The 25,888-nt window shown below is 39.7% G+C and overlaps 1 protein-coding gene across 3 annotated transcripts in view; it reads right to left on the bottom strand.

The window, feature by feature from the left end:
• LOC120523072 (APAF1 interacting protein) overlaps positions 1-25,347 on the bottom strand; it is a 51,868-nt gene extending 26,521 nt beyond the window's left edge. The window contains exons 1-4 of one of the 3 annotated variants that reach the window (XM_039744053.1): positions 25,269-25,347; positions 17,854-17,964; positions 4,788-4,888; positions 1,700-1,748 (exon numbers count right to left, since the gene is read on the bottom strand). In XM_039744053.1, the coding sequence (XP_039599987.1) occupies positions 1,700-1,748; positions 4,788-4,888; positions 17,854-17,955 (252 nt within the window). In that variant the 5' untranslated portion in view covers positions 17,956-17,964; positions 25,269-25,347. Of the gene's footprint in view, positions 1-1,699; positions 1,749-4,787; positions 4,889-17,853; positions 17,965-18,059; positions 18,221-24,552; positions 24,648-25,268 lie in introns of those variants that run through there. The other 2 variants (XM_039744035.1, XM_039744044.1) reach the window with 2 other exon arrangements.
• Between the last annotated feature and the right edge of the window lie 541 nt (positions 25,348-25,888).

The raw sequence follows: 25,888 nt of genomic DNA, 5'->3' as shown, positions 1-25,888 counted from the left end.
AGGCTGGCTGTTCACAGAGCTCAGTGTCCAAGCACATTAATAGAGAGGCGAAGGGAAGGACAAGATGTGGTAGAAAAAAAATGTACAAACAATAGGGATAACCGCACCTTGGAGAGGATTGTGAAACAAAACTGTGGGGGAGATTCACAAAGAGTGGACTGCAGCCTGAGTCAGTGCTTCAAGAACCACCACACACAGACGTATGCAAGACATGGGTTTCAGTTGTCACATTCCTCGTGTCAAGCCACTCTTGAACAAGAGACAGCGTCAGAAGCGTCTTGACTTGACTGCTGCCGAGTGGTCCAAAGTTATGTTCTCTGATGAAAGTAAATTTTGCATTTCCTTTGGAAATCAAGGTCCCAGAATCTGGAGGAAGAGAGGAGAGGCACAGAATCCACGTTGCTTGAGGTCCAGTGTAAAGTTTCCACAGTCAGTGATGGTTTGGGGTGCCATGTCATCTGCTGGTGTTGGTCCATTGTGTTTTCTGAGGTCCAAGGTCAACGCAGCCGTCTACCAGGAAGTTTTAGAGCACTTCATGCTTCCTGCTGCTGACGAACTTTATGGAGATGCAGATTTCATTTTCCAACAGGACCTGGCACCTGCACAAAGTGCCAAAGCTACCAGTACCTGGTTTAAGGACCATGGTATCCTTGTTCTTGATTGGCCAGCAAACTCGCCTGACCTTAACCCCATAGAAAATCTATGGGGTATTGTGAAGAGGAAGATGCAATACGCCAGACCCAACAATTCAGAAGAGCTGAAGGCTATCCGAGCAACATGGGCTCTCAGAACACCTGAGCAGTGCCACTGACTGATCGACTCTATGCCACGCCGCATTGCTGCAGTAATCCAGGCCAAAGGAGCCCCAACTAAATATTGAGTGCTGTACATGCTCATACTTTTCATGTTCATACCTTTCAGTTGGCCAACATTTCTAAAAATCCTTTTTTGCATTGGTCTTAATTGATATTCTAATTTTCCGAGATACTGAATTTGGGACTTTCATTAGTTGTCAGTTATAATCATCAAAATTAAAAGAAATAAACATTTGAAATACATCAGTCTGTGTGTAATGAATGAATCTAATATACAAGTTTCACTTTTTGAATGGAATTACTGAAATCAACTTTGTCATGATATTCTAATTTTATATAAAAAAAAAAAATACAAAATACACACACCCCACACTGTTAGACAAATGGCGAACACTACAATTCTTTTTTTTAAATACTTTTGTACAAACAAGTTAAAAATATGTATTTTAAAGACATGTGTTAGTATTATGGCCAGTAAACAATAAGCCAACAGTATTTCATCTTTAATACATAATGAACAGTAAACACCTGTGGTCTATATGGTTCAATTATTTAAAAAAAAAAAAAAAACACACAAAGTTAACACTTTAAAACAGGACAGAAGACTTCTATGTATCTGGTTATGCAGGAGTTTGGTGTAAGAAGTGTTTTAAAGAGATAAAGGAGAGGGGGAAATAAAATCTGTAATGGAATTCAGTAACATTAAAGCGGTGGTTGGTATCAGCCTTGAAAAACCTGATCAGAGCATCCCTAACTGAAAGCTACCTAACAAGTGTTATGTGGAGTGAGGTCCAAAACATTCACACATTTTTTAAAGTACATTGCATGTGCTTACTAAGAGTAAAGGTGGCTGGTAATCATTGCCTCTTAACAGATGAGCTCACCTGAATTCTCTCCTTCTGAACTCCCGATGGAGCAATATATATAAGATCTCTACAGAAACACAAGAATTAAAATGTAATCATGGTTAAAAAAAATCTATAAAAATAGGCATGACAACAGAGACACAAATGCACCATAAGTGGTCTCAAAATATTTAAGACAAGTAATTTTAGGTGTGGATCAAAATATACAACATCCGTATAAAACTATAAAAAGTATAAAATACAAATTTAAAACTCATCTGGTGGGTTCAGTAAAATTTAGTCATGGAATTCCTTGCTTTAGGAACTCCATCACTGATCCTGATAAATCCACACTTCTGCATACACCAATAATGAAAGAAAACCTAAAGTACATCTCAAAACTGTGTGTCCAGACAACATCCTTTGGGCATTCAAACATGAAGGATGGGCATTACCAGAGAGCGCTCGATATTTTTTAGATACGTAGGTCAGAATACGAGAACACTGCAGTTTACAGTTTAAAATGCTAGACATTTTCATGCAATTCTGCAATATACTGCCATTTATATTCCTTTCTTATTTAACTGAAGACATGGTTAAAAATCCTAACCCTACAGATTAACTTGCGTCAGTCAGTTACATCTCACATTAAAAACCATTGGACTCTCTTTACTCCACTTAAAATCCATTTCCACAATTAAAAACACATTTAAAATATCTCTGCATGCTCCACAATAAAAGAATGAATACTCGGTTATACAGAACACATACGGTCTAAATGTGAGCAAGTCTTTATGAGATGAGCCCATATTTGAAAAGAAGCTTTTGATTTGATTCAATTGTGTAATTCGAATTATGGAAATTATCTACAGAGGTTATGATGAAATCTTATTTTCTCTGTAAAGTGCACTGTGCTTTTTTTTAACCTAATCGACTTTCATCCTCTAATCTGCTAAACGTGCAAATGTTTTTACTCACATTACAAAAAAATCCTGTCCACTGTATCCGGAATATAGTTATGGATTAACTTCTAAAACCTTCTTTGATACACGTCTCTAAAGGCGGTCAATTCAAGATCTCAGAGTGCTCTGAAAAAGATATTTCGCACATCCATAATCCCAATTTCTGAAGTCTTAAGAGTAAATCTCTTATTTGTGTTACCTTTATCTTTAAAAGTACACGTTTGTAAATTAGCCAGGTGTGTACATGAACCTGAATACCGGGCCTACTAGCTGTGTGATCTGCTCTTAACTCACCTACCACTGCTGTCAAGTAGAAGAGTTAGGACACTGAAGGCATCCTTTAGTCAAAACAGAAAACACTAAAAACATGTAGACATGGAGTGTCCCGATTAAACACAGAAAAACTGTCCAAAATGGTTTTTTTTCCCCCCTCTCCCTTCAATGTGAATATGATGGGGAGGAGGAAAAAGGATGCTGGACATTATGGCTAATTAAGATAATTTTGTTTTAAAATCAGAGAAGCAGTTTGAGATGTTTTTGCTGGTGTGAGAAAGTTGCGGTCAAAACAGCCTGTTAATGGTCTGATTATATGTACTACCTATGGGGACGCAAATGTAAAGCAGCATATTTTAAAATGTGTTTAGTCAATACTTGTACACATCTCTCTCTCTCTCTACATATATACTGTATATCTATATCGTGAGTTCAATCCGGCCGTGACATCCCAGAGAAAGAAGAATGGAGGAAGGCAGGCTTTTCTGGATACTGCCTCCCCCGGGACACTAGGTGGCAGCTCCCCTGGACGGCAACAGTTTCCCGGATTCCCTCAGGGCATCCTGGGACATGGAGTCCATTTCCTCAGCCCTGTTGGGGTCCGTGGATGCAGCCAGGGGGAGCTCACAAAGAACTTGGGGATTTATATTACTACTACGACCTGGAAGTACTTCAGAGTCACGAGGACGGAAGCCCACAGTACTTCCAGGATATTTCAAAAACGAGGTTGTACCATTGACCTGGAAGAAGAGATGGAGTACTTCCGGGTCATGGACTAAATAAAGGACTGGTCAAGACCCAGAAAGGAGAGTCAGAGTTGGGTGACTAAGCTGCTGGGAGTGGAGGATTTTTTATTGTATTGTGATTGTTGCTTATTATTGGAAAATTGTGGAGTGTGTGGTGCTTTGTGCACTAGATCTGAAGAAAAATATTAAAGAAATATTACATACAATCCTATGGGGGAAAATTGCTTCGGTTCACGACCAGAGCTTTTGAACGAATTCTGGTCATGAACCGAGGTTCCACTGTGTGTATATATTATCCACTATTATTGTCACCCCTTGTAAAAATTAGTAAGAAGAGTTAGGAAAAAAAAAATCCCTGTTTGCTGGAGAACCATATCTGGTAAATTTGTAAGCTTTTCCTCTGTGCCCCCATACACCCTCCATTGTAAAGCATCAGAGCAGACAAGGTACACTTTTTTTAATTTCTAGGAACCACTTAACAGTCGCTTAGCTGCTAATACACAAATGATGCGAGCACTTCGGCCACACGAATCCTCATAGCAGAGAGATGCCCAGAGTAGTTCTGACGATTTCAATACTTTTTAGGATCCCGTGCTGTTACACAGTTAGTATGTAGCAGGTGACTGTCAGCATCCTTTATGTTTAAGCAGCACCGCGCCCCTGTTGCTTTTCAAATTAAAATAGAGTTGGCTGGTTCTGAGCGTCAACTGGATGATAACATACATACAAGACAAACACATTAGAGAGTATTTATTTTTTGGTAATTTTTTTTTTTTTTAAATTATGGTTTTCTCAAAAAAAAAAAAACACTTTATTTTCCTCCCCATTTCAGCTAGTTGTAAATAAAAATGACAGCCTTTATATGCATCTATGACATGACAGTGCAAGATGCTCTTTTGCAATGATTACTTTACGCTTTTGAGCTGGACTCCCTCCGATTTGCACACACACACACACACACACACGCAATGGTGTTGTTAACTGCCAACCTCCTTTACATAACACTACCCACGCATTAGACCATCATGAAAGTGCAAAATTACATTAAAAGGGCATGTGGACATAACAGACAATAGGAGCATAAATAACAACATTAGTCCGTTGTTTGCTCAGCATTCCATTTAGGATGCACATCATGGCACTTACCCTTGCCTTACGCTGATGCCTCCTCCAGTGCCAGTCACCCACCCAAGATCATAAAACTGCTTGCAAAGCTGAGGAATCAAATGCCTGGGATTCTCTTTACTCTAAGGAAATAGGAAAACAATTATTGTACACGTTTCATATGAACTACACTGCTCAAAACACATGAAGGGAACACTTAATCATGACAGTCTTACACCAAGAGGCTGAGGCTAATAAGGATCAGGGCTGGCATCCAGAAGGTTGCCGGTTCGAATCCCTGTTACTTCCAAAAGGGATCCTACTCTGCTGGGCCCCTTAACCTACAATTGCTTCAGGGGTGCTGTACAATGGCTGAGCCTGTGCTCTGACCCCAAGGGGTATGCGAAAACTAACACATTCCTAATACAACAAATTGTATAAGGCAATATAAAGCACAACAAAATAATAAAGTATAATAATAAAGCACAACAACAAAAAAAAAAAAAAAAAAAGAGAACAAGTCTATGAAGCTTCACGGATATCAGTCTGTCCAGTTAGGAAGTAAAAGCAACTATGAATCAACTTCACCTGCTCTGGTGCAAATGACAGTGCCAACAGGTGACCTAGAGAGGCATTGAATGGTGACCAGAGTCAATTGAGCTCTCCTTATCCTTCCTGACTGAATCTGAATTTGCCTTTTGCTAGTGTCCTTGTCACTACTGGTAGTACGAGGAGATAACCTGCAGGCACTTCAGGTTGCAAAGGTAGTCCACCTCCTCCAGAATGGCTCATCCATACGTGCCATTGCAAGAAAGTCTCAAGAACATGGAGATACCAGGAGACTGTAGATTTTTTTTTTTTTGAGGTTATCACATGCAAGGGCTGCAGTAGGCTGACACCCTGCCCAGGATTTGTTCCTGCTTTGTGCCCTGTGTTGGCTGGGATTGGCTCCAGCAGACCCCCCCACCACCGTGTTAGGGTCTAGCAGGTTGGAGAATGACTGAACATGCAAGGGACAGCACTAGAAAATGGAAGTTTATTAAACAGAAGCAATCTGGATGATGTTACTATGTCACATTATTAATTTGAATTAACATACTTTGTTGAAAATTGCCTTTTCGCATGAACTTTGAGGGTCGGAGTGCAGGTTCAGCCATTTTACTGCACCCCTGGAGCGGCTTTCACCTTCTGGTTATGGGTTGTGCTCAAAAGGCCCGCCAGAGTAAGATCCCTTCTGGCAGGAACGGGGTTTGAAGCGTCAACCTTCCAGACACCAGCGCAGATCCTTACCCTCAGAGTACCACTCCGCACCATGATGGCCCAAAACCTTCAAATACAGCATACGATGAAATAAGACCTGCAACAACACTTGGGAGTAAAAGTTCTCCCTTTCAAAACAAACAACATTATTAAAATGTTACTTAGAATAACTCCCACTTTGTTTTTGTGTTTTAGTACAATCGCGCAATGCAGAAAGCTTACAAATTTCCAACATCTATCGGAAAGTGAAATGTTTAACAACAATCTTTATGCCAAACATTGCCTCTCTTCTGAAAAGTTTCTTTCCACTTGGGATGAATAATAATAAAAAAAAAAAAACTGCAATTTCAAATGTGATGCATCAGGCAGTTAAGACTGTTTGTTTTAACAAATGTATGAAGAAGGCAAAAGCACAACATAACACAACGACGAAAATGACAAATGAGGCACTAAATTCCAGGATTCAAATGGTAAGAATTAGTCACTTCGGGAAGTATTCAGACCCCTTAACTTTCTGCACACAAAGTCTTTAGTTCACTCACCCAATTAAAAGAAACTAAGATGTCAAAAACAGACAAAGCCTACACAACAACAACAACAAATCACAATGGATGGGCTAACTCAGAACAGCAGAGTCTTATTATTGTTGTGTCTGCATTTAAAAAAAAAGTACATAAAGAGACAAACCGCAACAAACTCTTGTGGTAAAATGAATATCCAACACGAAAAAAAAAGAACTACAAAAAAAAAAAAATATGACTATCTGCTGCCCTCTAGAGGAGATGGATGACGTGACAACCATAATAAAAATGGTTTGTAACCTTTATTCCTCCAAGGTCCTGCAGTGTATGATGAGAAGTAAGGATGCCCCTAAACAGGCCATTTTTATCCTCTTGTACATTTGTCTTGACAAATGATGCTCATTTTTGGACTTTTTATTTAAAACAGCATTTTTCAAACAAAACATTTTCACATTGTTCATCTATCTATATCTCTATACCTATACATACAGTATTTCACAAAAGTCAGTACACCCCTCACATTTTGTAAATATTTTGATATCTTTTCATGCGACAACACTGAAGATATGACACTTTGATCCGATGTAAAGTAGTCCATGTGCAGCTTGTATCACAGTGTCAATCTGCTGTCTCCTCAAAATAACTCACACGGCCATTGAGGTCTAAACCGCTGGCAACAAAAGGGAGTACAACCCTAAATGAAAAATTTCCAAATTGTGCCCAAAGTAATGTATATGCGTACAGGTAACTAATGCAAGTGTCATGGAACACAACTCCTCAATATCTACTAATGCGTTTCCCTGAAAATAAGCCCTAGCATGATTTTCAGGCTGCTCTGTAATATAAGCCCCTAGTCAAGAGTGTCAGCTTTAAAGGAAGGCACCTAAGGCCAGGTTTACACTTCAAACAATGCAACATGTTTGCCTGAAACATCCATTAAATTCCGAGGACACCTTGCCACAATCTCTCTGAAAAGGAGGTTTAATGATTACATCCATCAATTCGGGGGATATGCCCATTCCAGCAAGCATCGGTCATGAGACAGAAACAAAATCTCTGGACGGGGCATCAGCTCTTCACAATGTGAACACAAAACACACACACACTCTAGAGTCATTGTAGCTTCACCAAATCCCCAAACCTTCATGTCTTTGGATGGAAAACTGAGCACACAATACAAGTAATATAAGTGAGGCGAGCACAATCGGCAAAACGAAACCTCAGAGGAGGGAGAAACTCGCTTAGCCATTGATAGACAAGGAGGGGGTAAGCACATCAGCAAAACAAAACTGCCGACTCTGCATTTCAATTTTCTTTCCTGACTATTTCAATAGTTTTTAGGAGCCTGGGCTTTTTACTGTGTTTCCCCAAAAATAAGACCTACTCCAAAAATAAGCCCTAGTTAAGATCGTCAGCTGAAAAGCAAGGCGCCTAAGGCCAGGTTTATACTTCACACAATGAGAGTCATGTGCCCAAAACATCCATTAAAAATTCCGAGGACACCTTGCCACAATATCTCTGAAAAGGAGGTTTAATGATTACATCCATCAATTTGGGGGATATGCCCATTCCAGCAAGCATCGGTCATGAGACAGAAACAAAATCTCTGGACGGGCATCAACTCTTCACAATGTGAACACAAAACACACACACACACACACACACACACTAGAGTCATTGTAGCTTCACCAAATCCCCAAACCTTCATGTCTTTGGATGGAAAACTGAGCACACAATACAAGTAATGTAAGTGAGGCGAGCACAAATCGGCAAAACGAAACAGAGGGGACCCAGAGGGGACTGGGCAGTCTAATGGTCTGGAATCCCTACAGATTTTAATTTTTTTCTCCAGCCGTCTGGAGTTTTTTTTTGTTTTTTCTGTTCACCCTGGCCATCGGACCTTACTCTGATTCTATGTTAATTAATGTTGACTTATTTTAATTTTCTTACTGTGTCTTTTATTTTTCTATTCTTCATTATGTAAAGCACTTTGAGCTACTTTTTGTATGAAAATGTGCTATAGAAATAAATGTTGTTGAAACCTCATGAGGGAGAAACTCGCTTAGCCATTGATAGACAAGGAGGGGGTAAGCACATCAGTAAAACGAAACTGGCGACTCTGCATTTCAATTTTCGTTCCTGACGATTTCAATAGTTTCTAGGAGCCTGGGCTTTTTACTGTGTTTCCCCAAAAATAAGACCTACTCCAAAAATAAGCTCTAGTTAAGATCGCCAGCTGAAAAGCAAGGCGCCTAAGGCCAGGTTTATACTTCACACAATGAGAGTCATGTGCCCGAAACATCCATTAAATTCCGAGGACACCTTGCCACAATATCTCTGAAAAGGAGGTTTAATGATTACATCCATCAATTCAGGGATGTGTCCATTCCTGCAAGCATCAGCTCATTGCAAGGTGAACACAAGCACACGCACTCAGACACCGTCGTCATTGTAGCTTCACCAAATCCCCAAACCCTCATGTCTTTGGATGGAAAACGGAGCACACTGTGGAAAGCCATCGGGAAAACTTGTAAACTCCAGGCAGAGATCACAAGGGACGAGACTCCCTGAGCGACAGCAGTGCTACCGCTCTGCCACCGTGCGGTCACAACATGCGTAACTATTAATAACAGTATTCATTATTTAAACAAAGTTAATGATTTATCTGTAAAATGTAACATACATATTTTAATGCATTTCATTCTGAAAGTGATATCAAGTATAAATCTAAGAATTCTAAATGTGCAGAGAGCTGGAATATCATAAATGTAATGTGTTGTGTGTGGCAATAGTTGCCTAAGCACATAGTGATTAACAACTGGGTCGGTTTTACGATGACGTTTATGACGGTTGACTTTAATGATAAAGTAAAACGACGAGATTAAAGTGGACATTGAGTTTAAAGCCGGCATTTCCACGAAAGGCGACCAGTCAGGGACTGAGATATTGTCATTAGAACAATCTGGACGAGAACAGACCATTCAGCCCAACAAAGCCCTTATCCGCTTAATACTTCCAAAATAACATCAAGTCAGGTTTTGAACAACATTTATTTCTATAGCACATTTTCATACAAAAAGTACCTCAAAGTGCTTTACATAATGACAAAATAAATTAAAATAAGACAACATTAGTTAACATAGAATAAGAGTAAGGTCCGATGGCCAGGGAGGATAGCCAAAAAACTCCACGTGGCTGGAGAAAAAAAAAAAAATCTGCAGGGGTTCCAGGCCACGAGACCAGGTCCCTAAAGTCCTACTGTCTACCACAATGCTTGGTCACTTATTTCATGTGTTTTTTTGTTTTTCTTCTTTTTCCAATGAGAACCATTAACCGCCGTAAAATTTCCCCTCATCAAGTTTCCAACACGGAGTTCTTGATGAACTCTCTTTAAAGTCTCCGTCTCAACCCACTGAATGAATTCCCTTCATATTTTTTTCTTAAAACTGAGTAGAACATAAGGACTTACAGTTGTCTCTAAATGTGCAAGTTATATTTTTATGGTGAATAATTTATCTCCGTCTGTGTCGTTAATTGCGGTTATTGCATTATGGACTTCCCACATATGGATTTGTTGGGCTGAGATCACAGATGTTGTGCAGATCATAGAACGGAATGTTACTATACATAAGTGCCTAGGAAGTTCACGCCTACTGAAGTTATTACGATTTTTAAAAAGATGAAGTCAGGAAAATTTCAAGCAATATTTAAGAAATTTAAAATGAAAAATATACAGAGGGTAGAAGCTGGATAAAAGAAAATGTCACACAGAACAACAGAGTAGCACATGCAGTTAAGTCCATAAATATTTGGACAGAGACACCTTTTCTCTAACTTTGGTTCTGTACATCACCAGAATGAATTTTAAATGAAACAACTCCGATGCAGTTGAAGTGCAGACTTTCAGCTTTAATTTAATGAACAAAAAGATTGCATAAAAATGTGAGTCAACTAAAGCATTTTTTGAACACAATCCCTTCATTTCAGGGGCCCAAAAGTAATTGGACAATTGACTCAAAGGCTATTTCATGGGCAGGTGTGTTCAAGTCCGTCGTTACGTCTTATCAATTAAGCAGATAAAAGGCCTGGAGTTGATCTGAGGTGTAGTGCTTGCATGTGGAAGATTTTGCTGTGAACAGACAACATGTGGTCAAAGGAGCTCTCCATGCAGGTGAAAGAAGCCATCCTTAAGCTGCAAAAACAGAAGAAATCCATCCAAGAAATTGCTACAATATTACGAGTGTCAAAATCTACAGTTTGGTACATGCTGAGAAAGAAAGCAAGCACTGGTGAACTCAGCAACGCAAAAAGACCTGGACGTTCATGGAAGACAACAGCGGTGGATGATCGCAGAATCATTTCCATGGTAAAGAGAAACCCCTTCACAACAGTCAACCAAGTGAACGACACTCTCCAGGGCTTGGTCGGCGTATCGATATCCAGGTCTACCATAAAGAGAAGACTGCATGAAAGTAAATACAGAGGGTGCACTGCAAGGTGCAGGCCACTCATAAGCCTCAAGAATAGAAAGGCTAGATTGGACTTTACTAAAGAACATCTCAAAAAGTCAGCACAGTTCTGGACAAACATTCTTTGGACAGAGGAAACCAAGATCAACCTCTACCAGAATGATAAAGGCAAGAAAAAAGTATGGAGAAGGCGTGGAACAGTTCATTATCCAAAGCATAGCACATCACCTGTAAAACACGGTGGAGGCAGGCAGTGTGATGGTTTGGGCGTGCATGGCTGCCAGTGGCACTGGGGCACTCGTGTTTATTGATGATGTGACACAGGACAGGAGCAGCCGAATGAATTCTGAGGTGTTCAGAGACATACTGTCTGCTCAAATCCAGCTAAATGACGTCAAATTGATTGGGCGGCGGGCGTTTCATGATACAGATGGACAATGACCCAAAACATACAGCCAAAGTAACCCAGGGGTTTATTAAAGCAAAGAAGTGGAAAATTCTTAAATGGCCAAGTCAATCATCCGATCTTAACCCAACTGAGCAGGCATTGGCGGAGTGGTGGCTCTGAGGCTAGGGATCTGCACTGGCAATCGGAAGGTTACCAGTTCGAATCCCGTAAATGCCAAAAGGGACTCTGCTCTGTTGGGCCCTTGAGCGAGGCCCTTAACCTCCAATTGCTGAGTGCTTTCAGTAGCGAGAAAAGCGCTATATAAATGCATGGAATTATTATTATGAAGACTAAACTTCGGACAGAAAGGCTGTTTCATTTAGAAGCAAAAACTCCCTTTTTGGAATAAGTTCTTTTAAAATTGCGGCATTTTAAGTAAGCGAAAATATAGAGATGATATTAAAAGGCGATATCCCTCCCATAGTGATTACTGCAGTACAAAAAGAATCACATGAGAGAATTATACGTAGCTGTCTTTAATGACGATTTTACGCGGTATAACTGACGAAAGGAAGCCATAGCAAGACAATATCAAGGTATGACCTTGATCTATAGAGTCTGCCATTTTTGTCACTGCGCTGAAAGGTTTGTCTGAACGGATGACATCATCCATCCATAGGCTTCAAAGGGTTTGGTAGCAGTCCAAATCCTTATATACCGTCTTCTCCACGTGCTGGTCCTCTCTGGTCTCCAAACAAGGACAGTAAAAGCTCAAACCCCACCTCCAATAAGAATGGCACAATGCTCACACTGGAGTTTGTCCCATTCTCCAAACTGCTAGGCTAATGGCTTCTAAATGCAGCCTAGCCTCTGTGTACCATACTTGGTCTGCCTGTATGAATGAGTCCATAACAGTGTGCACAGAGACAGTGACATTAAACTTATTATAACAAACAGCCTATAACAAAGGCCCACAAACAAACAGCAACTGAAAGCCGCTGCAGTAAAGGCCTGGCAGAGCATTAAAAAGGAGGAGACCCAGCATCTGGTGATGTCCATGACTTCAAGACTTCAGGCTGTCGTTGGTTTTCAACCAAGTATTAGAAATTAACATTTTATTTCCAGTTATTTCATTTGTCCAATTACTTTTAAGGGACTGTGTTCAAAAAAATGCTTTAGTTGCCTCATATGTTTATGCAATCGTTTTGTTCAACCCACTGAATTAAAGCTGAAAGTCTGCACTGCAACTGCGTCCGAGCTGTTTCATTTAAAATTCAATGTGGTAATGTACAGAACCAAAATTAGAAAAAAAAAAAAGTTGTCTCTGTCCAAATATTTATGGACCTAACTGAAAAGAAAGCATTTGTAAGCAAGAATGTAGTAGGCACTTCTCCTCTGTTAAAGTCCACCAGCAAGTTTCCTTAAACAACATGGCCTGGTGTGGCTCAAATAGTTCAAAAAAGTGAGGCAAAGCCAGTGGTGTGAATGTGTAAGCAGTGGGTGAAGTAGATGAGAGTGCATGGAGACTCATGGGAGGAACCGAGGAACATTGGGGCAGAGATAACAAAAATGGATGACGGCTGAGGAATAAAAGAATTCTCAAACCCTACATTCCAAAACATTAAGGCAACACATATCCATATTCTTGCAATGATACATCTATTGGGAAAAGGTTAAGAAGATTGAACGAGTGACAAATATTTCTCTTTGAATACAAAAAACAGTTATTAAATGGTGGTAAGGATAGACGTCCACAGTCTTACTTTTTAACTCCATAGCTCTAAAGCAGTGGTGGCGAACCTATGGCACGCGTGCCAAAGGGGGCACTCAGAGCCCTCTCAATGGGCACGCGTGCCGCCGCCCGAGAACAGAGTTCGTTACTATAAAGCCAGAGGAATGCGGGGCCGGGCTGCTCCCTCCCCGCTCCCCTCTTCACGCGCGCCGGAGGACTTTTCTCACATTCCCCGCCCCTCTGCCCAGCAGCCCAATGGGAGCGCTTCCTTCCTCTCCTGTCTGGGGTAAGGCGGGCGGCACACATGCTGCTTGAGGGTGCGGCACGGACTGCAGCCTTTCGAGTCTGTGATTCCTGTGGTAGGGTTGGAGGGGATGTGTTATAGCGGGTCCACAGCTCAAAATTGAAAAGGTCAGTTTTAACAGATAATTGCCGCACTCGCGGCTTAAAGGGGGTTATGGTAGAGTGGCGGAGCGGTTTCCGGAGCTTTGTGATGCGGGCAGTCCTCGCTTAAGCGCACAGGTGAGGAGTCGTCCGCATCTGTAATTATTGCCGGGAGTTGCTAATCGCCACACCTGATCCACGACCCCGTAATATATAATGAAAGCGGGGGGTGGGGGGTTGGCGGAGCTTAATAGGGAAGACCTGCGTGAAACACTTGAGAGGATCGAAGGGATGACAAAGGACAGCACAGTTAGTTATGAAAATGAAATCCTTAAAGTGTGGAATTCTCTGCCAAATAATCTTAAGTCAATGAAGGCACTTGAGATTGCTTTACTTACTTTGTTTGGAACATCTTATGCTTGTGCGCAGCTGTCTTCAGCTTTGAATTAAATCAAATTTGACACCAGAAACAGACTAACAGATGACCTGAGTGCTGCATGTGTTGCTCTCAAGCTTACAAAGTATGAGCCAAGGTTAGACAAATTATCAGCATGCATACAACAGCAAAAAGCACATTAATTGTTCAAAAGCATACCGAATGCAAACTTTTACCTTTCAACAAAAAGTTGTTTGTATCATTGAAAGCTCTGTTATTATGTTTTTCTTTTAAGACAAAAGATGTTAATGTATGAGTTGCTTTTCTAAACTAAAAGCTCAGTAGACAGACAGACAGAGCATCAGTATTGGCAGTCCAGTCCAATTTATCATCCAGCTGCACTCCCAGGTATTTATAGGTCTGCACCCTCTGCACAGTCACCTCTGATAATCACGGGGTCCATGAGGGGCCTGGGCCTCCTAAAATCCACCACCAGCTCCTTGGTTATGCTGATGTTCAGTTTTAGGTGGTGTTCAGGTTAAATTGCCATGTTGGCACTTTGCGATAAATAAGTGGGTTTTGGATGGCAGTTTGGGCACTTGGTTTCTAAATGGTTCGCCATCACTGCTCTAAAGGATTAGTTGAACTGAACTAGCATGCCACTTATTCATTATCATCACCGGTATATTTTTCTTAACACTAACTAAGGCCTTCTTTATCCAATTTGAAGACACAGAAAAATAGACTGGTTTCTAAAGATGGAGAATACGCAGAACCTAATTCACATACTTAATTCTGTCAGAACTGAACACTGCAAAGTTTTATTCAGAGTCTATACAATTTGTTTTACTTGCAGGCTTCAGCTAATTCAACAAGCTGCTGCTACAATACCGTGTTTCCCCCGAAAATAAGACCGGGTCTTGTTCCAAAAAGATGCATTAGGGCTTATTTTCAGTGGATGTCTTATATTTAGTCCTGTACAACAATGTACAGTCATGTCATCTTCTTCTGGAATATTGTCATAACTCTCCACATTCAAACCCTGAATTTCTTGCTACTCCAGCCGCTTTGATGAATGGTTCGATGTGGTGAAGCAAAATGTAGACATACAAATGCATACGTGGTGCTTTTATATTCAAGCGTCGCATATTCCCCAAAGTAATGACACGATATATTTTAAAAGTCTCGCATGTCCTCTTCTGTGCTGTCTTTTTTTTTTTTTGCACTTTTACAATACCATCAGAACGTACAGCGGCGTATTTGAGCCACAGAGAGAAAAAAATAAATAAATAAATAAGGACGTTATATAAATAAACGTCATCTGGCCGACATCAGCAAGCTGCTGGACGACACCGCCAACGAGCGAGCGAGGCTGCAAATCAAGCTGAGCAAAGTGGCAGAAGAAAACCAGGCGCTGCAGGAGTCCTCGTTTGGGGGACCAGTTGTTAAATCGCTATACGCGCTTCTGGAGTTTCCTTATGAACGGACAGCAGCAATCGCCCCCACAAAACACATTACATTTATGATATTCCAGCTCTCTGCACATTTAGAATTCTTAGATTTATACTTGATATCACTTTCAAGATGAAATGCATTAGCATATGTATGTTACATTTTACAGATAAACCGTTAACTTTATTTAAATAACGAAAACGGTTATTAATAGTGACACACATACGGGTGGCAGAGCGGTAGCCCTGTTGTAAGTTTGCATGTATTCCTGGTGGGTTTCCACAGTGTGCTCAGTTTTCCATCCAAAGACATGAAGGTTTGGGGATTTGGTGAAGCTACAATTACGCTAGTGTGTGTGTTTGTGTTCACCTTGGGATTAGCGGATGCCTTGTCCAGGGATTTTGTTTATGTCTTGCGCCGATGCTGCTGGAATGGGCGCATCCCCCAAATTGATGGATGTAAACATCCTTTTCAGAGATATTGTGGCAAGGTGTCCTTGGAATTTAATGGATGTTTTGGGCACATGCGTCGCATCACGTGAAGTATAAACCTGCCCTTGGGCGCCTTACTTTTCTGCTGACTATCTTGACTAGGGGCTTATATTACAGAGCAGTCTGAAAGTCATGCCAGGGCTTATTTTCAGGGAAACAAGGTAGTTACTACAACTAGGAAGTCTAATCACACAAGTCCTGCTCCAAGTTCTTTACATTGGCTTCCACTTAAGTTTAAGGCAGACTTCAGACTTGGTTTAAGGAACCAACCCAGCCTACAGAACCAAACAGACATGCTTTTAAAAAGGTGCCCATGTCCACTCATGCCAATGCTGTTCGATACTGCTGCTATTCACTATAAAATTTGCTGGAAAACATGACATGGTCTGGGATGAATTTTATAGACCAGAGAGGAAACTATTATATAAAGATTTGTTTGAAAGTTAACATTGATTATAAACAGTTTATTGATATCAATAATACATTAAATAGTTTGGATATCCTACAATACATCACAAAATGCTTTACAGTCAGTTTCACGTCTTTGTTAGTTTCTAGTGGATGGGCACGGCTTCACTGGACTCAAACTTCCAAATACCATAATTCGGAAACTTTGTATTGATACATTTTTCACTTTTTGATCAAATGGAAACTTAAAATTTCTAAGATTTTGAAAACAGCTGACATAAGAAAAGAACATTAAAAGTTTCCCGTTAATGGCAAAAGTGAAGGAAAACAATTTCTCAATTCTTACGGGGATACATCCTTCTAGAGCAGTGCTTCCCAAACTCAGTCCTGGGATCCCACTCTGGCTGCTAACCAAGTTCAGTTTTTAATTAGACTCCTAGTCCCATTAAGTGAGCCGTTATTTCCCAGTTTCTGTGTTTTGGAGTCAAGTCAATGGAGAAACAACAAAACAAAGTTTGGTTAATTTTTAATAAGATGTACTAAGCACTTATAAGGGGATATGTTTTTTTTTTAAACTTTAACAATTATCAGCCCGATTTTTATTCTGCTTTCCCAGGTGTTCCGATTGTTTCATTTATTACGTACTAATTAGTGGGTCCGACGCTAAAGTTTATTGCAGCCTTTCACCATTCAGAGTTGTTCACCTGGCTGTCAGTTCTCTTTGTTTAAATTATTATTAGGATACGATGAAGGGTGAAAACTGCACACAAAAAAAAAGGAGGCATGGATTTAAATGTCTAAATGTCTTATAAATGTTAAAAAAAAAAAAAGAAAATCATACTCCTGTGCTTTTATAAAGGCAGAATATGAAAAGGGATAAAAAGATCATGTAAATAAATAAGATCAATTCTTATCACCAATTGTGAATTTGGCTGGAATAAAAAACTGCAGCCACAGTGAGTCCTCAGGACAGAGATTGGGAATCCCTGCTCTAGAGAATTGAAACCAGAGATTTGGACTGGACTTTATTGTATCTATCTTTTGGGATGAAGATAGTGAAATAACAGATCATTTGTGTTATGCCCACAAATACGGTGACATCTTTTAGAATGACAGGCATGTTAGGTTATTCCCAAAGATTTTTGGATTGAAAGAATTCTATAGAGGTAATATAATTTTGGTACTCTTGATTAATAATGCAATCATTATTTTAGGAACAATCTTTTTACATAAAAAGATTTTGGAAACTTATGCCATCCTTTACTGCTTTTCTCAGGGTACTGTGACAACTTTGTTTATCCCTGCAATTCATTAAGAGGGTAAAAACGCCATTTGATTCCTTAGTTTGGTCACTGCTCGTGAACTATTAAAAATCTCGTATGGGTAGTTTGATTTTTTTTTCTCTCTTTTCTTCATCTTATATTAAATATTTTGGGTAAAGCTTCAGGATATTTAACCTTTTTAAAAGCGTCCTGGTGTTGTATTTTCTCTGTATAAATAATCTGAGGCATCATTGTTGTATAAATAAGTTACAGAAAAAAAAAACAACACAGTTGTATCAAAAGACAGCGTTAAAAAAACGCTGAGCTGAACGTCCCCCCGGGAAGATCGCGTCGCCGCTTCTCACCTTCGAAGCATCCGCCTGAGAGCAGTCTTTGCTGGGGCAACTTTGGCAGTCCTGGCTCGGCCTGTTTTCAGATGCCCACGAACCCAAAAAGTCGGCAGACATGGCAAGAGACTTTTAAAAGAAAAGAGAAAAACGTAACCATGTATAGGAATATAAGCGTACGTGAAAAATTCAAACTGAAGTCGGCAAACAGGAGTTCTACCTACACAGATTCTACGAGGCCGCTAAATGACAATCACGCACCAAACAGAACACGTTCCAAAACTATAAAATCGTACTAAATTAATTACAGCTAGTGATGGGCCGCTCGATACTCAGGTTTCGACACTGTGTCGAGCTATCGAAGCACTGGAGATCGAAGCACCGCTTCGAGGCTTGCTTCAAATGCGCCCGTCACGTGATTTTGAGCACGCTAGCGTAATGACGTCATTGATATCCGCGCAGTCAGCAGTCGATTTGGTCAGTAACTAGTCTGCTGAAGTGCTTTGGCTCAAAGCGTAAAAGCGGTTGTCTGTGCTATATTGATAAAATACGCTAACCCGAGTTCAAATCCTAGTTGGGGCTCGCATATGTTGAAATAAGGATTTTGTATAAAACAGTTAAGTAGTACTTGTTTGAAAGTTAACAAATATATTTTGGAGACATTATGAACGATTTACATGGGGCACCTTTTTCCTCGGTGTGGAATTGTGTCCACCAAGAATCTGTAACAAATCGATGAGCATATTTTGCGTAAGGTAGCACGTATTGTAACAATCCAGAATCTATTCTACCCCATGTCGATCATATCACAGAGGCTAAGAAATGCTTCACTAAAGCCGACGTGGTCATTACACCAGTATATGCGCAAGACATTCCTCATTAAACGTTTTTACTATTCAGTGATTCCCAGATCTGTTGCTGATTTGTATTATTGATTTCCAAAAAGCAATGTGAGTAAAAGCGTGTTCTGCATAACTAATCACAACTGTCTTTAAAACAGAATCAGCGCCATCAACAGTGTCTTCTGCAATTTTAGGAAAGCCTCGGATTTCTGCGTTAATGAGACAAAAAGTTGTAAAGAAACTTTGCAAATTCATCCAAAGGTGAACGTAAAGATCACTCAAGTACTGAGAAGAAGGAGCAGCTGGATAAGCACATCTGGAGCCAAACTTTCAAAAAAGCACCTGACTTTGTCATGAACATTCCTTTAGTTGTGAATTCATCTTATCAAAGGCTGCGCTGGGGGGGTAAATAAGTAATCTTCCGAAGTGCAGCACAACAGAGTAAATAATTGATGTAAATAGAATTACTGAAAGACTAAGTTTTTGCCGTTTCTGTATTCTTAAACCATCTTCCAGTTACACAATCCCCCGCAGTCAATGTCACATTCAATGTTCTCTGCTCCTTAACCTGTCTTGTTACCCAAAGCATCAACACTCAGTTTCATTCAAGGCTTTACCGTCCTTCCTTTCATAGACATAAAATAAAACACATTTCCTCTACATGTCCAATAATAATAGTAAACTTGCAGGAACGAGAAAAGCACAAGATGGGAATATTTATGACAAGAGCCTGGACATCAGGATGAGAATGTGCCTTGTCACCCATTACGTGAGCTCGTCTGCCATCCCTCGGTTACACTGGCACACGTTACACTCTGGAGCAAATGCAATGGAGAATATCAATCAATCAATCAACATTTATTTATATAGCACATATTCATACAAAAAAATGTAGCTCAAAGTGCTTTACAAAATGAATAGAAAAATAGAAGACACAATAAAAATAAACATAAGTCAACATTAATTAACATAGAATAAGTAAGGTCCGATGGCCAGACTGGACAGAAAAAAAAAACTCCAAAGGCTGGAGAAAAAATAAAATCTGTAGGGGTTCCAGACCAAGAGACTACCCAGTCCCCTCTGGGCAATCTACCTAACATAAATCAAACAGTCCTCTTTGTATTTAGGGTTTTCATGGAAGGACCTGATGATGATGGTCACGTAGACTTCTGGCTTTCAGTCCATCAATGTTGGTGCATCATGATGCTTTGAGTAGGTGGTGGTGGCGCAGGCCACCGGAAAAAGAAACAGAAGAGAGAGTAGGGGTCAGTATGGATTTTGGAGCCACCATGAATAGTTATTATGAAGAATTGAACATACAGAGTATCAGGATTAAGTTAAAGTGAAGTTATAAAAAGGCCATGTTAAAGTAATAACATGTAATAAAGTAATACCGACAATGTACACCTTCAGAAGTGGAATAAATCGACTGTATACGTAGAACATTTCAGATAAACGATGAATTTTGTTAATCATAAACAATGCAACATAACTATTATATGTGTTGTTACTTTTTATTTATACTCACCAAACGTTACAGATCTACATGGGAAATGAACACAGGTAATATGTTTATAATCATTCTCACTAAAAGACACTGTCAAAATATATTAATGAGAAAATTGAGACACATTGGCCTTTAGGAAATATAAAAAAGCGTGTGCGCTGTCACTTAGGACAGAATGCATTGTTAACGTGACGCACTCTCTACTGACGCGATGTCACGAAAAAAAAGAAACAGCAGTCCATGCTAACTCAAATCCTCCTTGATGTTTGACCTAATGATTAATTGTCAATATCAAATCAATAAAGTCATTTTAAGAAGATGACAAGTCTGCTATACTCAGTTTAATCAACGCTACTTTTTAAAAGTTTCCTTATACAGAATATAAAACAGAATCTCAATGATACGGGACTCGCGAGTAGTAACGAATAATATGTGACACTGAGAAATTATAATTCTTAATAACGGGAACAAGTAAAACTACGACTTCCTAAAACGGACACTGTAAATGTAGGCATTTCAATAAATAATTTAGGAGACTTGTGTGTGCATTTCAATATCGATTTAAGAACTACGTAGGCCACCTGTTGTACTATAAACGGTAGCTCAAGCAGCACTTAACAGTAAATAGTCTAACAGGACAATGACTGACTGAAACGAAGATGCTGCGCCGCTACAATAAAAGTTCACACTGTCGCTCTGCATGTTTAAAAGGCGCTGGTTGGCTGAAACTGTTTATAGCGAATTGTCCCAAGTTGGAAGTGCCATATAGCGATCAGACACGAAAAGACACATTTAGGCATAATGGACAGTAGTTTTTTTTCTACAATACAAATTCAGTACGACACCTGGGTCTCCAAACACACAAATATGAAGCTTATTACATTTTACAGTGAAACTCTTTACATACACAATATAATTAGGGCGTGTGCCACCTGCCCGACTACGGTGGCCCAACCTTCCCTCGATAGCTCGATTCGCTCGCTATCCGTCCAAGCTTGTTAAATGGAGGAATAGAAAAAACTTTCACAAGAGGAGGATCAGCGACGCGAACCTGAGCGACAACACCACTGAGCCACCTAATCCGGATAATTAACGAGCTCTGCACAACTGAACTACTACTACTGTTCTTACTGCGGCGGATGAAATATGTTGTTTGACATATGCACGTTAAAATGGTTTAATTGATACGAGAGTATCATTGTTGTATTCTCCTAATGAAGACGAAAAATTATATGTATAGATGTATACTATATGACGTACGGTTTTGAACAAAATTAAGTGTTCCATAAAAGGTTGAACGATTTACCTAATCTTTTCATATATATATAAAGTTAATATATGACAATATATCTTTGACACTATGTATCAGACAAAGGAAATCACAGCAATCCACAAGAACAATAATTAATTCTCAGCAACTACCTGAATTGTAGCTTAACCATATCAACTGAAATGTGTAATGTCAATACGAATTACAAAATATAACTAGAGAGTTAAGTGTCAGATAGACTCTCAAAATTAAGAGGTCAATGCCTTTCAGTGTGCTGAGGCTTTACAAAGATTCAGTAACCAGTGACCATGTCTGCTCGAAGCCCTATCATGACGCAATCTCATTTGTACGCATGTCTGAGGCTTCAGTACCGCGTCCTCATCTCAGTAGTACGCATGTCTGAGGCTTCGTGCCCGTTCAAAGCCTGTCATGACGCAATCTCATTTGTACGCATGTCTGAGGCTTCAGTTGCCTCGTCATCATCTCAGTAGTACGCATGTCTGAGGCTTCGATGCCCCGTTCAAAGCCTGTCATGACGCAATCTCATTTGTATGCATGTCTGAGGCTTCAGTTGCCTCGTCATCATCTCAGTAGTACGCATGTCTGAGGCTTCGTAGCTCCGTCATCATCTCACTAGTACGCATGTCTGAGGCTTCGGAGACCCGTTCAAAGCCCGTCATGACGCAATCTCAGTACTCTCAAAGCTTCCACTCATTATTTGTTCAACGAGCTACCGTTTGAAGTAGGCTACATATGGCATCAACAGAGTTAAAAAAACTCAACAGAATTCCCATTGAAATGAAAGTTTGTAGATGATCAATACATGTTAAATGATCGTGCCCGATAATACATTGTGGCAAAAAATAAAATTATAAATTATACATCATACAAACGCCGACTTGTTGAATGCATAATGCTGCAAAGAAGAGCTTTAGCAATACGGGTGACGACACATCTCTCACTATAATACTCTCCTAAATATCCATTCTTCGCCTCATGCAACGTTTTCATGCAACACTGAAGGTATGTCATATAGTATACATCTATATATAATTGTTTTCGTCTTCACTACATACATACATGTATACATTAAAAAACATACATTATATACCATCCTCCTGAAAATACTAGTGGTGCAGCGGTAGCGTTACCGCTTCATACTAAAGCATACGTGGGTTCGGGTCCCACGTCCACCCTCTGTAAATTATGACCCAAAAGAGTCTGATTTTCTTTTTTTTTTTTATTAAACAGCAAATTCCAGCGTGGACCGAAGCGAGCAAGGCGAGAACACTAGTAAAGATATATCAAATGGAAATGTGGATCTTGTTTTATGTCTATAACAAAAAAAATATTTGAGTAACGATTTCAACTGTTTTTGTAGTTGTTGATGGCGGGTTTAGCGGTTTAAATTTTTAAATATTAAATTGATAAGGTGGAATGTGTTCTTGCTTTGAGTGTTAATGTGTTAGTAACTGGGATTGCGCCTCTATTACTGGAAGATTGCTTAGGAATGATACAGACTGGACAACCGACCTTGATATGTGCACTGCTCACCTTGGAGTGTCCCGTGTGTGTCTGTGTGCCGGTGACTGATCTGCGCCGTGTCTCTCAGCCTCTCTGATGTGCTCCGGATTGACACCTTTGAATGTTTGGTGCAGCAGAGCAAATTCAACCTGATCTACCACAGTGGATTTGTTATCACCTTATTCCAGCGTTTCTCAACCTTTAAGTATTTGCGACCGAGTTTTCATAACAGTTTTAATCGCCCCCAACATTTTTTGAAATGTAGATGCATATTTGATTATACCTACTTAACTTTTATCGACATTTATCTAACTCTATACAGTATTTATTGTTCTATTATCAGAATGTAGTTTAAGTTAATTTGTTTTGGTTCCAACAGATGTTTTCTTTTTCACATCTTCGCCCCTTTTTGTTACTTCCCCACAGGTTGAGAACCATTGCCTTATTCAATGGAGGGGTTCATGGACGTCAAATGGCAGTGAATAGAAATGGATTAATGTAAATACGTGAGCTGCCATACGCAATTAGACATCGCATTTTGATGGCGATTTTGGTGATTCGAACAGATCTCTTATGTGATCCTTCCACAGTATCTCTCAAAATTATTTAGTTCAAAATGGTTATAAAGATTTCAATTCTGATCCTTTTTTTTATTATTGTTAATTTTGATGAGTCTTTAAGTGGGATCGAACTCGGGCTAGCACTACGTTCAGAATTTGAAAAGCAACCACCTTAGTTAGTTGAGCCATTGACGGCGTCATTTCTTTGTAGCAAACTCGTTACTTTCGTGCTCCACAAAATATTGTAAAGTATTAATAAATGAAATATTTCAATACTTGATCGAATAATAACAGCTGATTTAAGGATTTCACCTTTTCTTTGTCAAATGTGCTTACCTATATCATGGCAAAGTACAGGGATAAACCTTTATTTTCCGTCTACTCCATTTTAATTAAGTCAAACCAAGGAAAACATTTAAGGCTATTAAATGTGATCTCAAGAAAAGATGAGGGTTAATTCTAATACTAATAACAGGAGCGATTATAATGATACAGTGCAAAGGTAAATACTAATTGAAAGAGCCGGAATCCATGCGTGAGGCGTCTTATTTTAACTCTTGCTATCGTATAGTGCATTCTGCTTGTCGCGTTATATATATATATATATATATATATATATATATATATATATATATATATATATATATATATATATATATATATATATATATATATATATATATATATATATATATATATATATATATTTTAGACATCAGACACTAGAAGTTGCTGACGAACCCTTCTCTTCGTTGTCAGTCTGTAGCAGCGAAAAAATAAAAGCAATAAGAGTTATAACAGACGTCATTGAAGTGGATCATGAGTTTGTGTAATGTTAATGAAAATGGCCAGGAGGGGTCACTAAAGAGGTGAGTGTCAAATGCTTCGAAGCTTCGATACGATTTCCGACACAATTGCTTCAAACGTTTTGATGCTTCATGAGGCTTCACTCCGCCCATCACTAATTACAGCTCCTGTTTTATCATTACTTACAAAATTTCAGACAGACTGTACCTGTTTCTGAAACACTGAAAGCTTTGCTAAGCACGTGCCAGCGGCTCCTTTGCGCCAATACAAAGCACAGGAGGATGGGCAGAAATGAAACAACACTTGGGTAAGAAGACCGAAAGACCTATGAGCGGGCCTAGGGGGCGGGATAAACGTCAACCAACGTCAACGTCAGCGAATCATGTTCTTGTTATTACACTTCAATCGGAAGTCCACTCGTCCAATTACAAACCCACAAGAACGTGGATCGCCACGCCCACTAAGGGGCAAATGGGTAAACGGTCACGCGAGGGCAAAGCAATCAAATTGGAAACGGGCTGCTAAATATTATTTGAAAAACGTGACTTTCATAAAAGAGCCATAATGATGTTTCTCCTTATGTCAGGATCTTGTTTCGTTTCCACATTTTTTTAAATGGTTTGCGCCCAAGGCAGCGTGCCACTTTTAACGGCGAAAAAAAGTATTTTTCCACTTTTTTGTCTCCGTTTTTTTTAACAGAGCTGAGCGCCAGCATATTTTTAATCAAATTGATGACTTATTCTTCTTTCGGCTGCTCCCGTTAGGAGTTGCCCCTGCGGATCTTCTTTAATTATACAGTTGACGTACAGATTAAATGTCAGTGCAACGGCAAGAAGATTATTAACAATGTACGCTTGGGAACAAAGTGAAAATAAACACTGGATATAAGCAGGGTAATAAATTGACGGAATTAAAATACTTACGGCAACACTCTGAAACTTCTCGACCAGGGAACACACCGGTCTTGCAGTCTGTTTTTATTATAAAACACACGCACATGCGCAACATCGAGAATGAAAAATCACGTGAGTATTAAACAAGGCAACCAGTCTTGCAATTTAGTTGTCGGACGTCCTTCCAAATTCACGAATACAGTAAAACTGACTGCTAGGGAGCCTTTGGGTTGTTTTGTGACCGCGATGACCACACGTAGCTAGTAATTTAATAAAATACATTTTAAAATACTGTATAAAAAATATATGGCAGGGTGGCGCAGCAGTTATGGAGACCTGCGTTCGCTTCCCGGGTCCCTCCGTGGAGTTTCTATGTTCAATGACATGTAGGTTAGGTGCATTGGCGATCCTAAATTGTGATTGGTGTTTGTGTGTGTGTGCCCTGCGGTGGGCTGGCACCCTGCCTGGGATTTGTTTCTGCCTTGTGCCCTGTGCTGGCTGGGATTGGCTCCAGCAGACCTCCGTGTTAGGATATAGCGGGTTGGAAACTGACTGACTGTGTTAACACAGACGTTTGAAAACCACACGTTGTGTCACGCAGGAAGGCTTGTTGGCGTCAGTTAGAAGGTTTCGGAAATGGTGACACAAGT

Source organism: Polypterus senegalus, chromosome 1 (genome assembly GCF_016835505.1).
Source record: "Polypterus senegalus isolate Bchr_013 chromosome 1, ASM1683550v1, whole genome shotgun sequence".
In the NCBI taxonomy this organism is placed as follows: domain Eukaryota; kingdom Metazoa; phylum Chordata; class Cladistia; order Polypteriformes; family Polypteridae; genus Polypterus; species Polypterus senegalus.
This window is presented reverse-complemented; position numbering and strand designations above follow the sequence as displayed.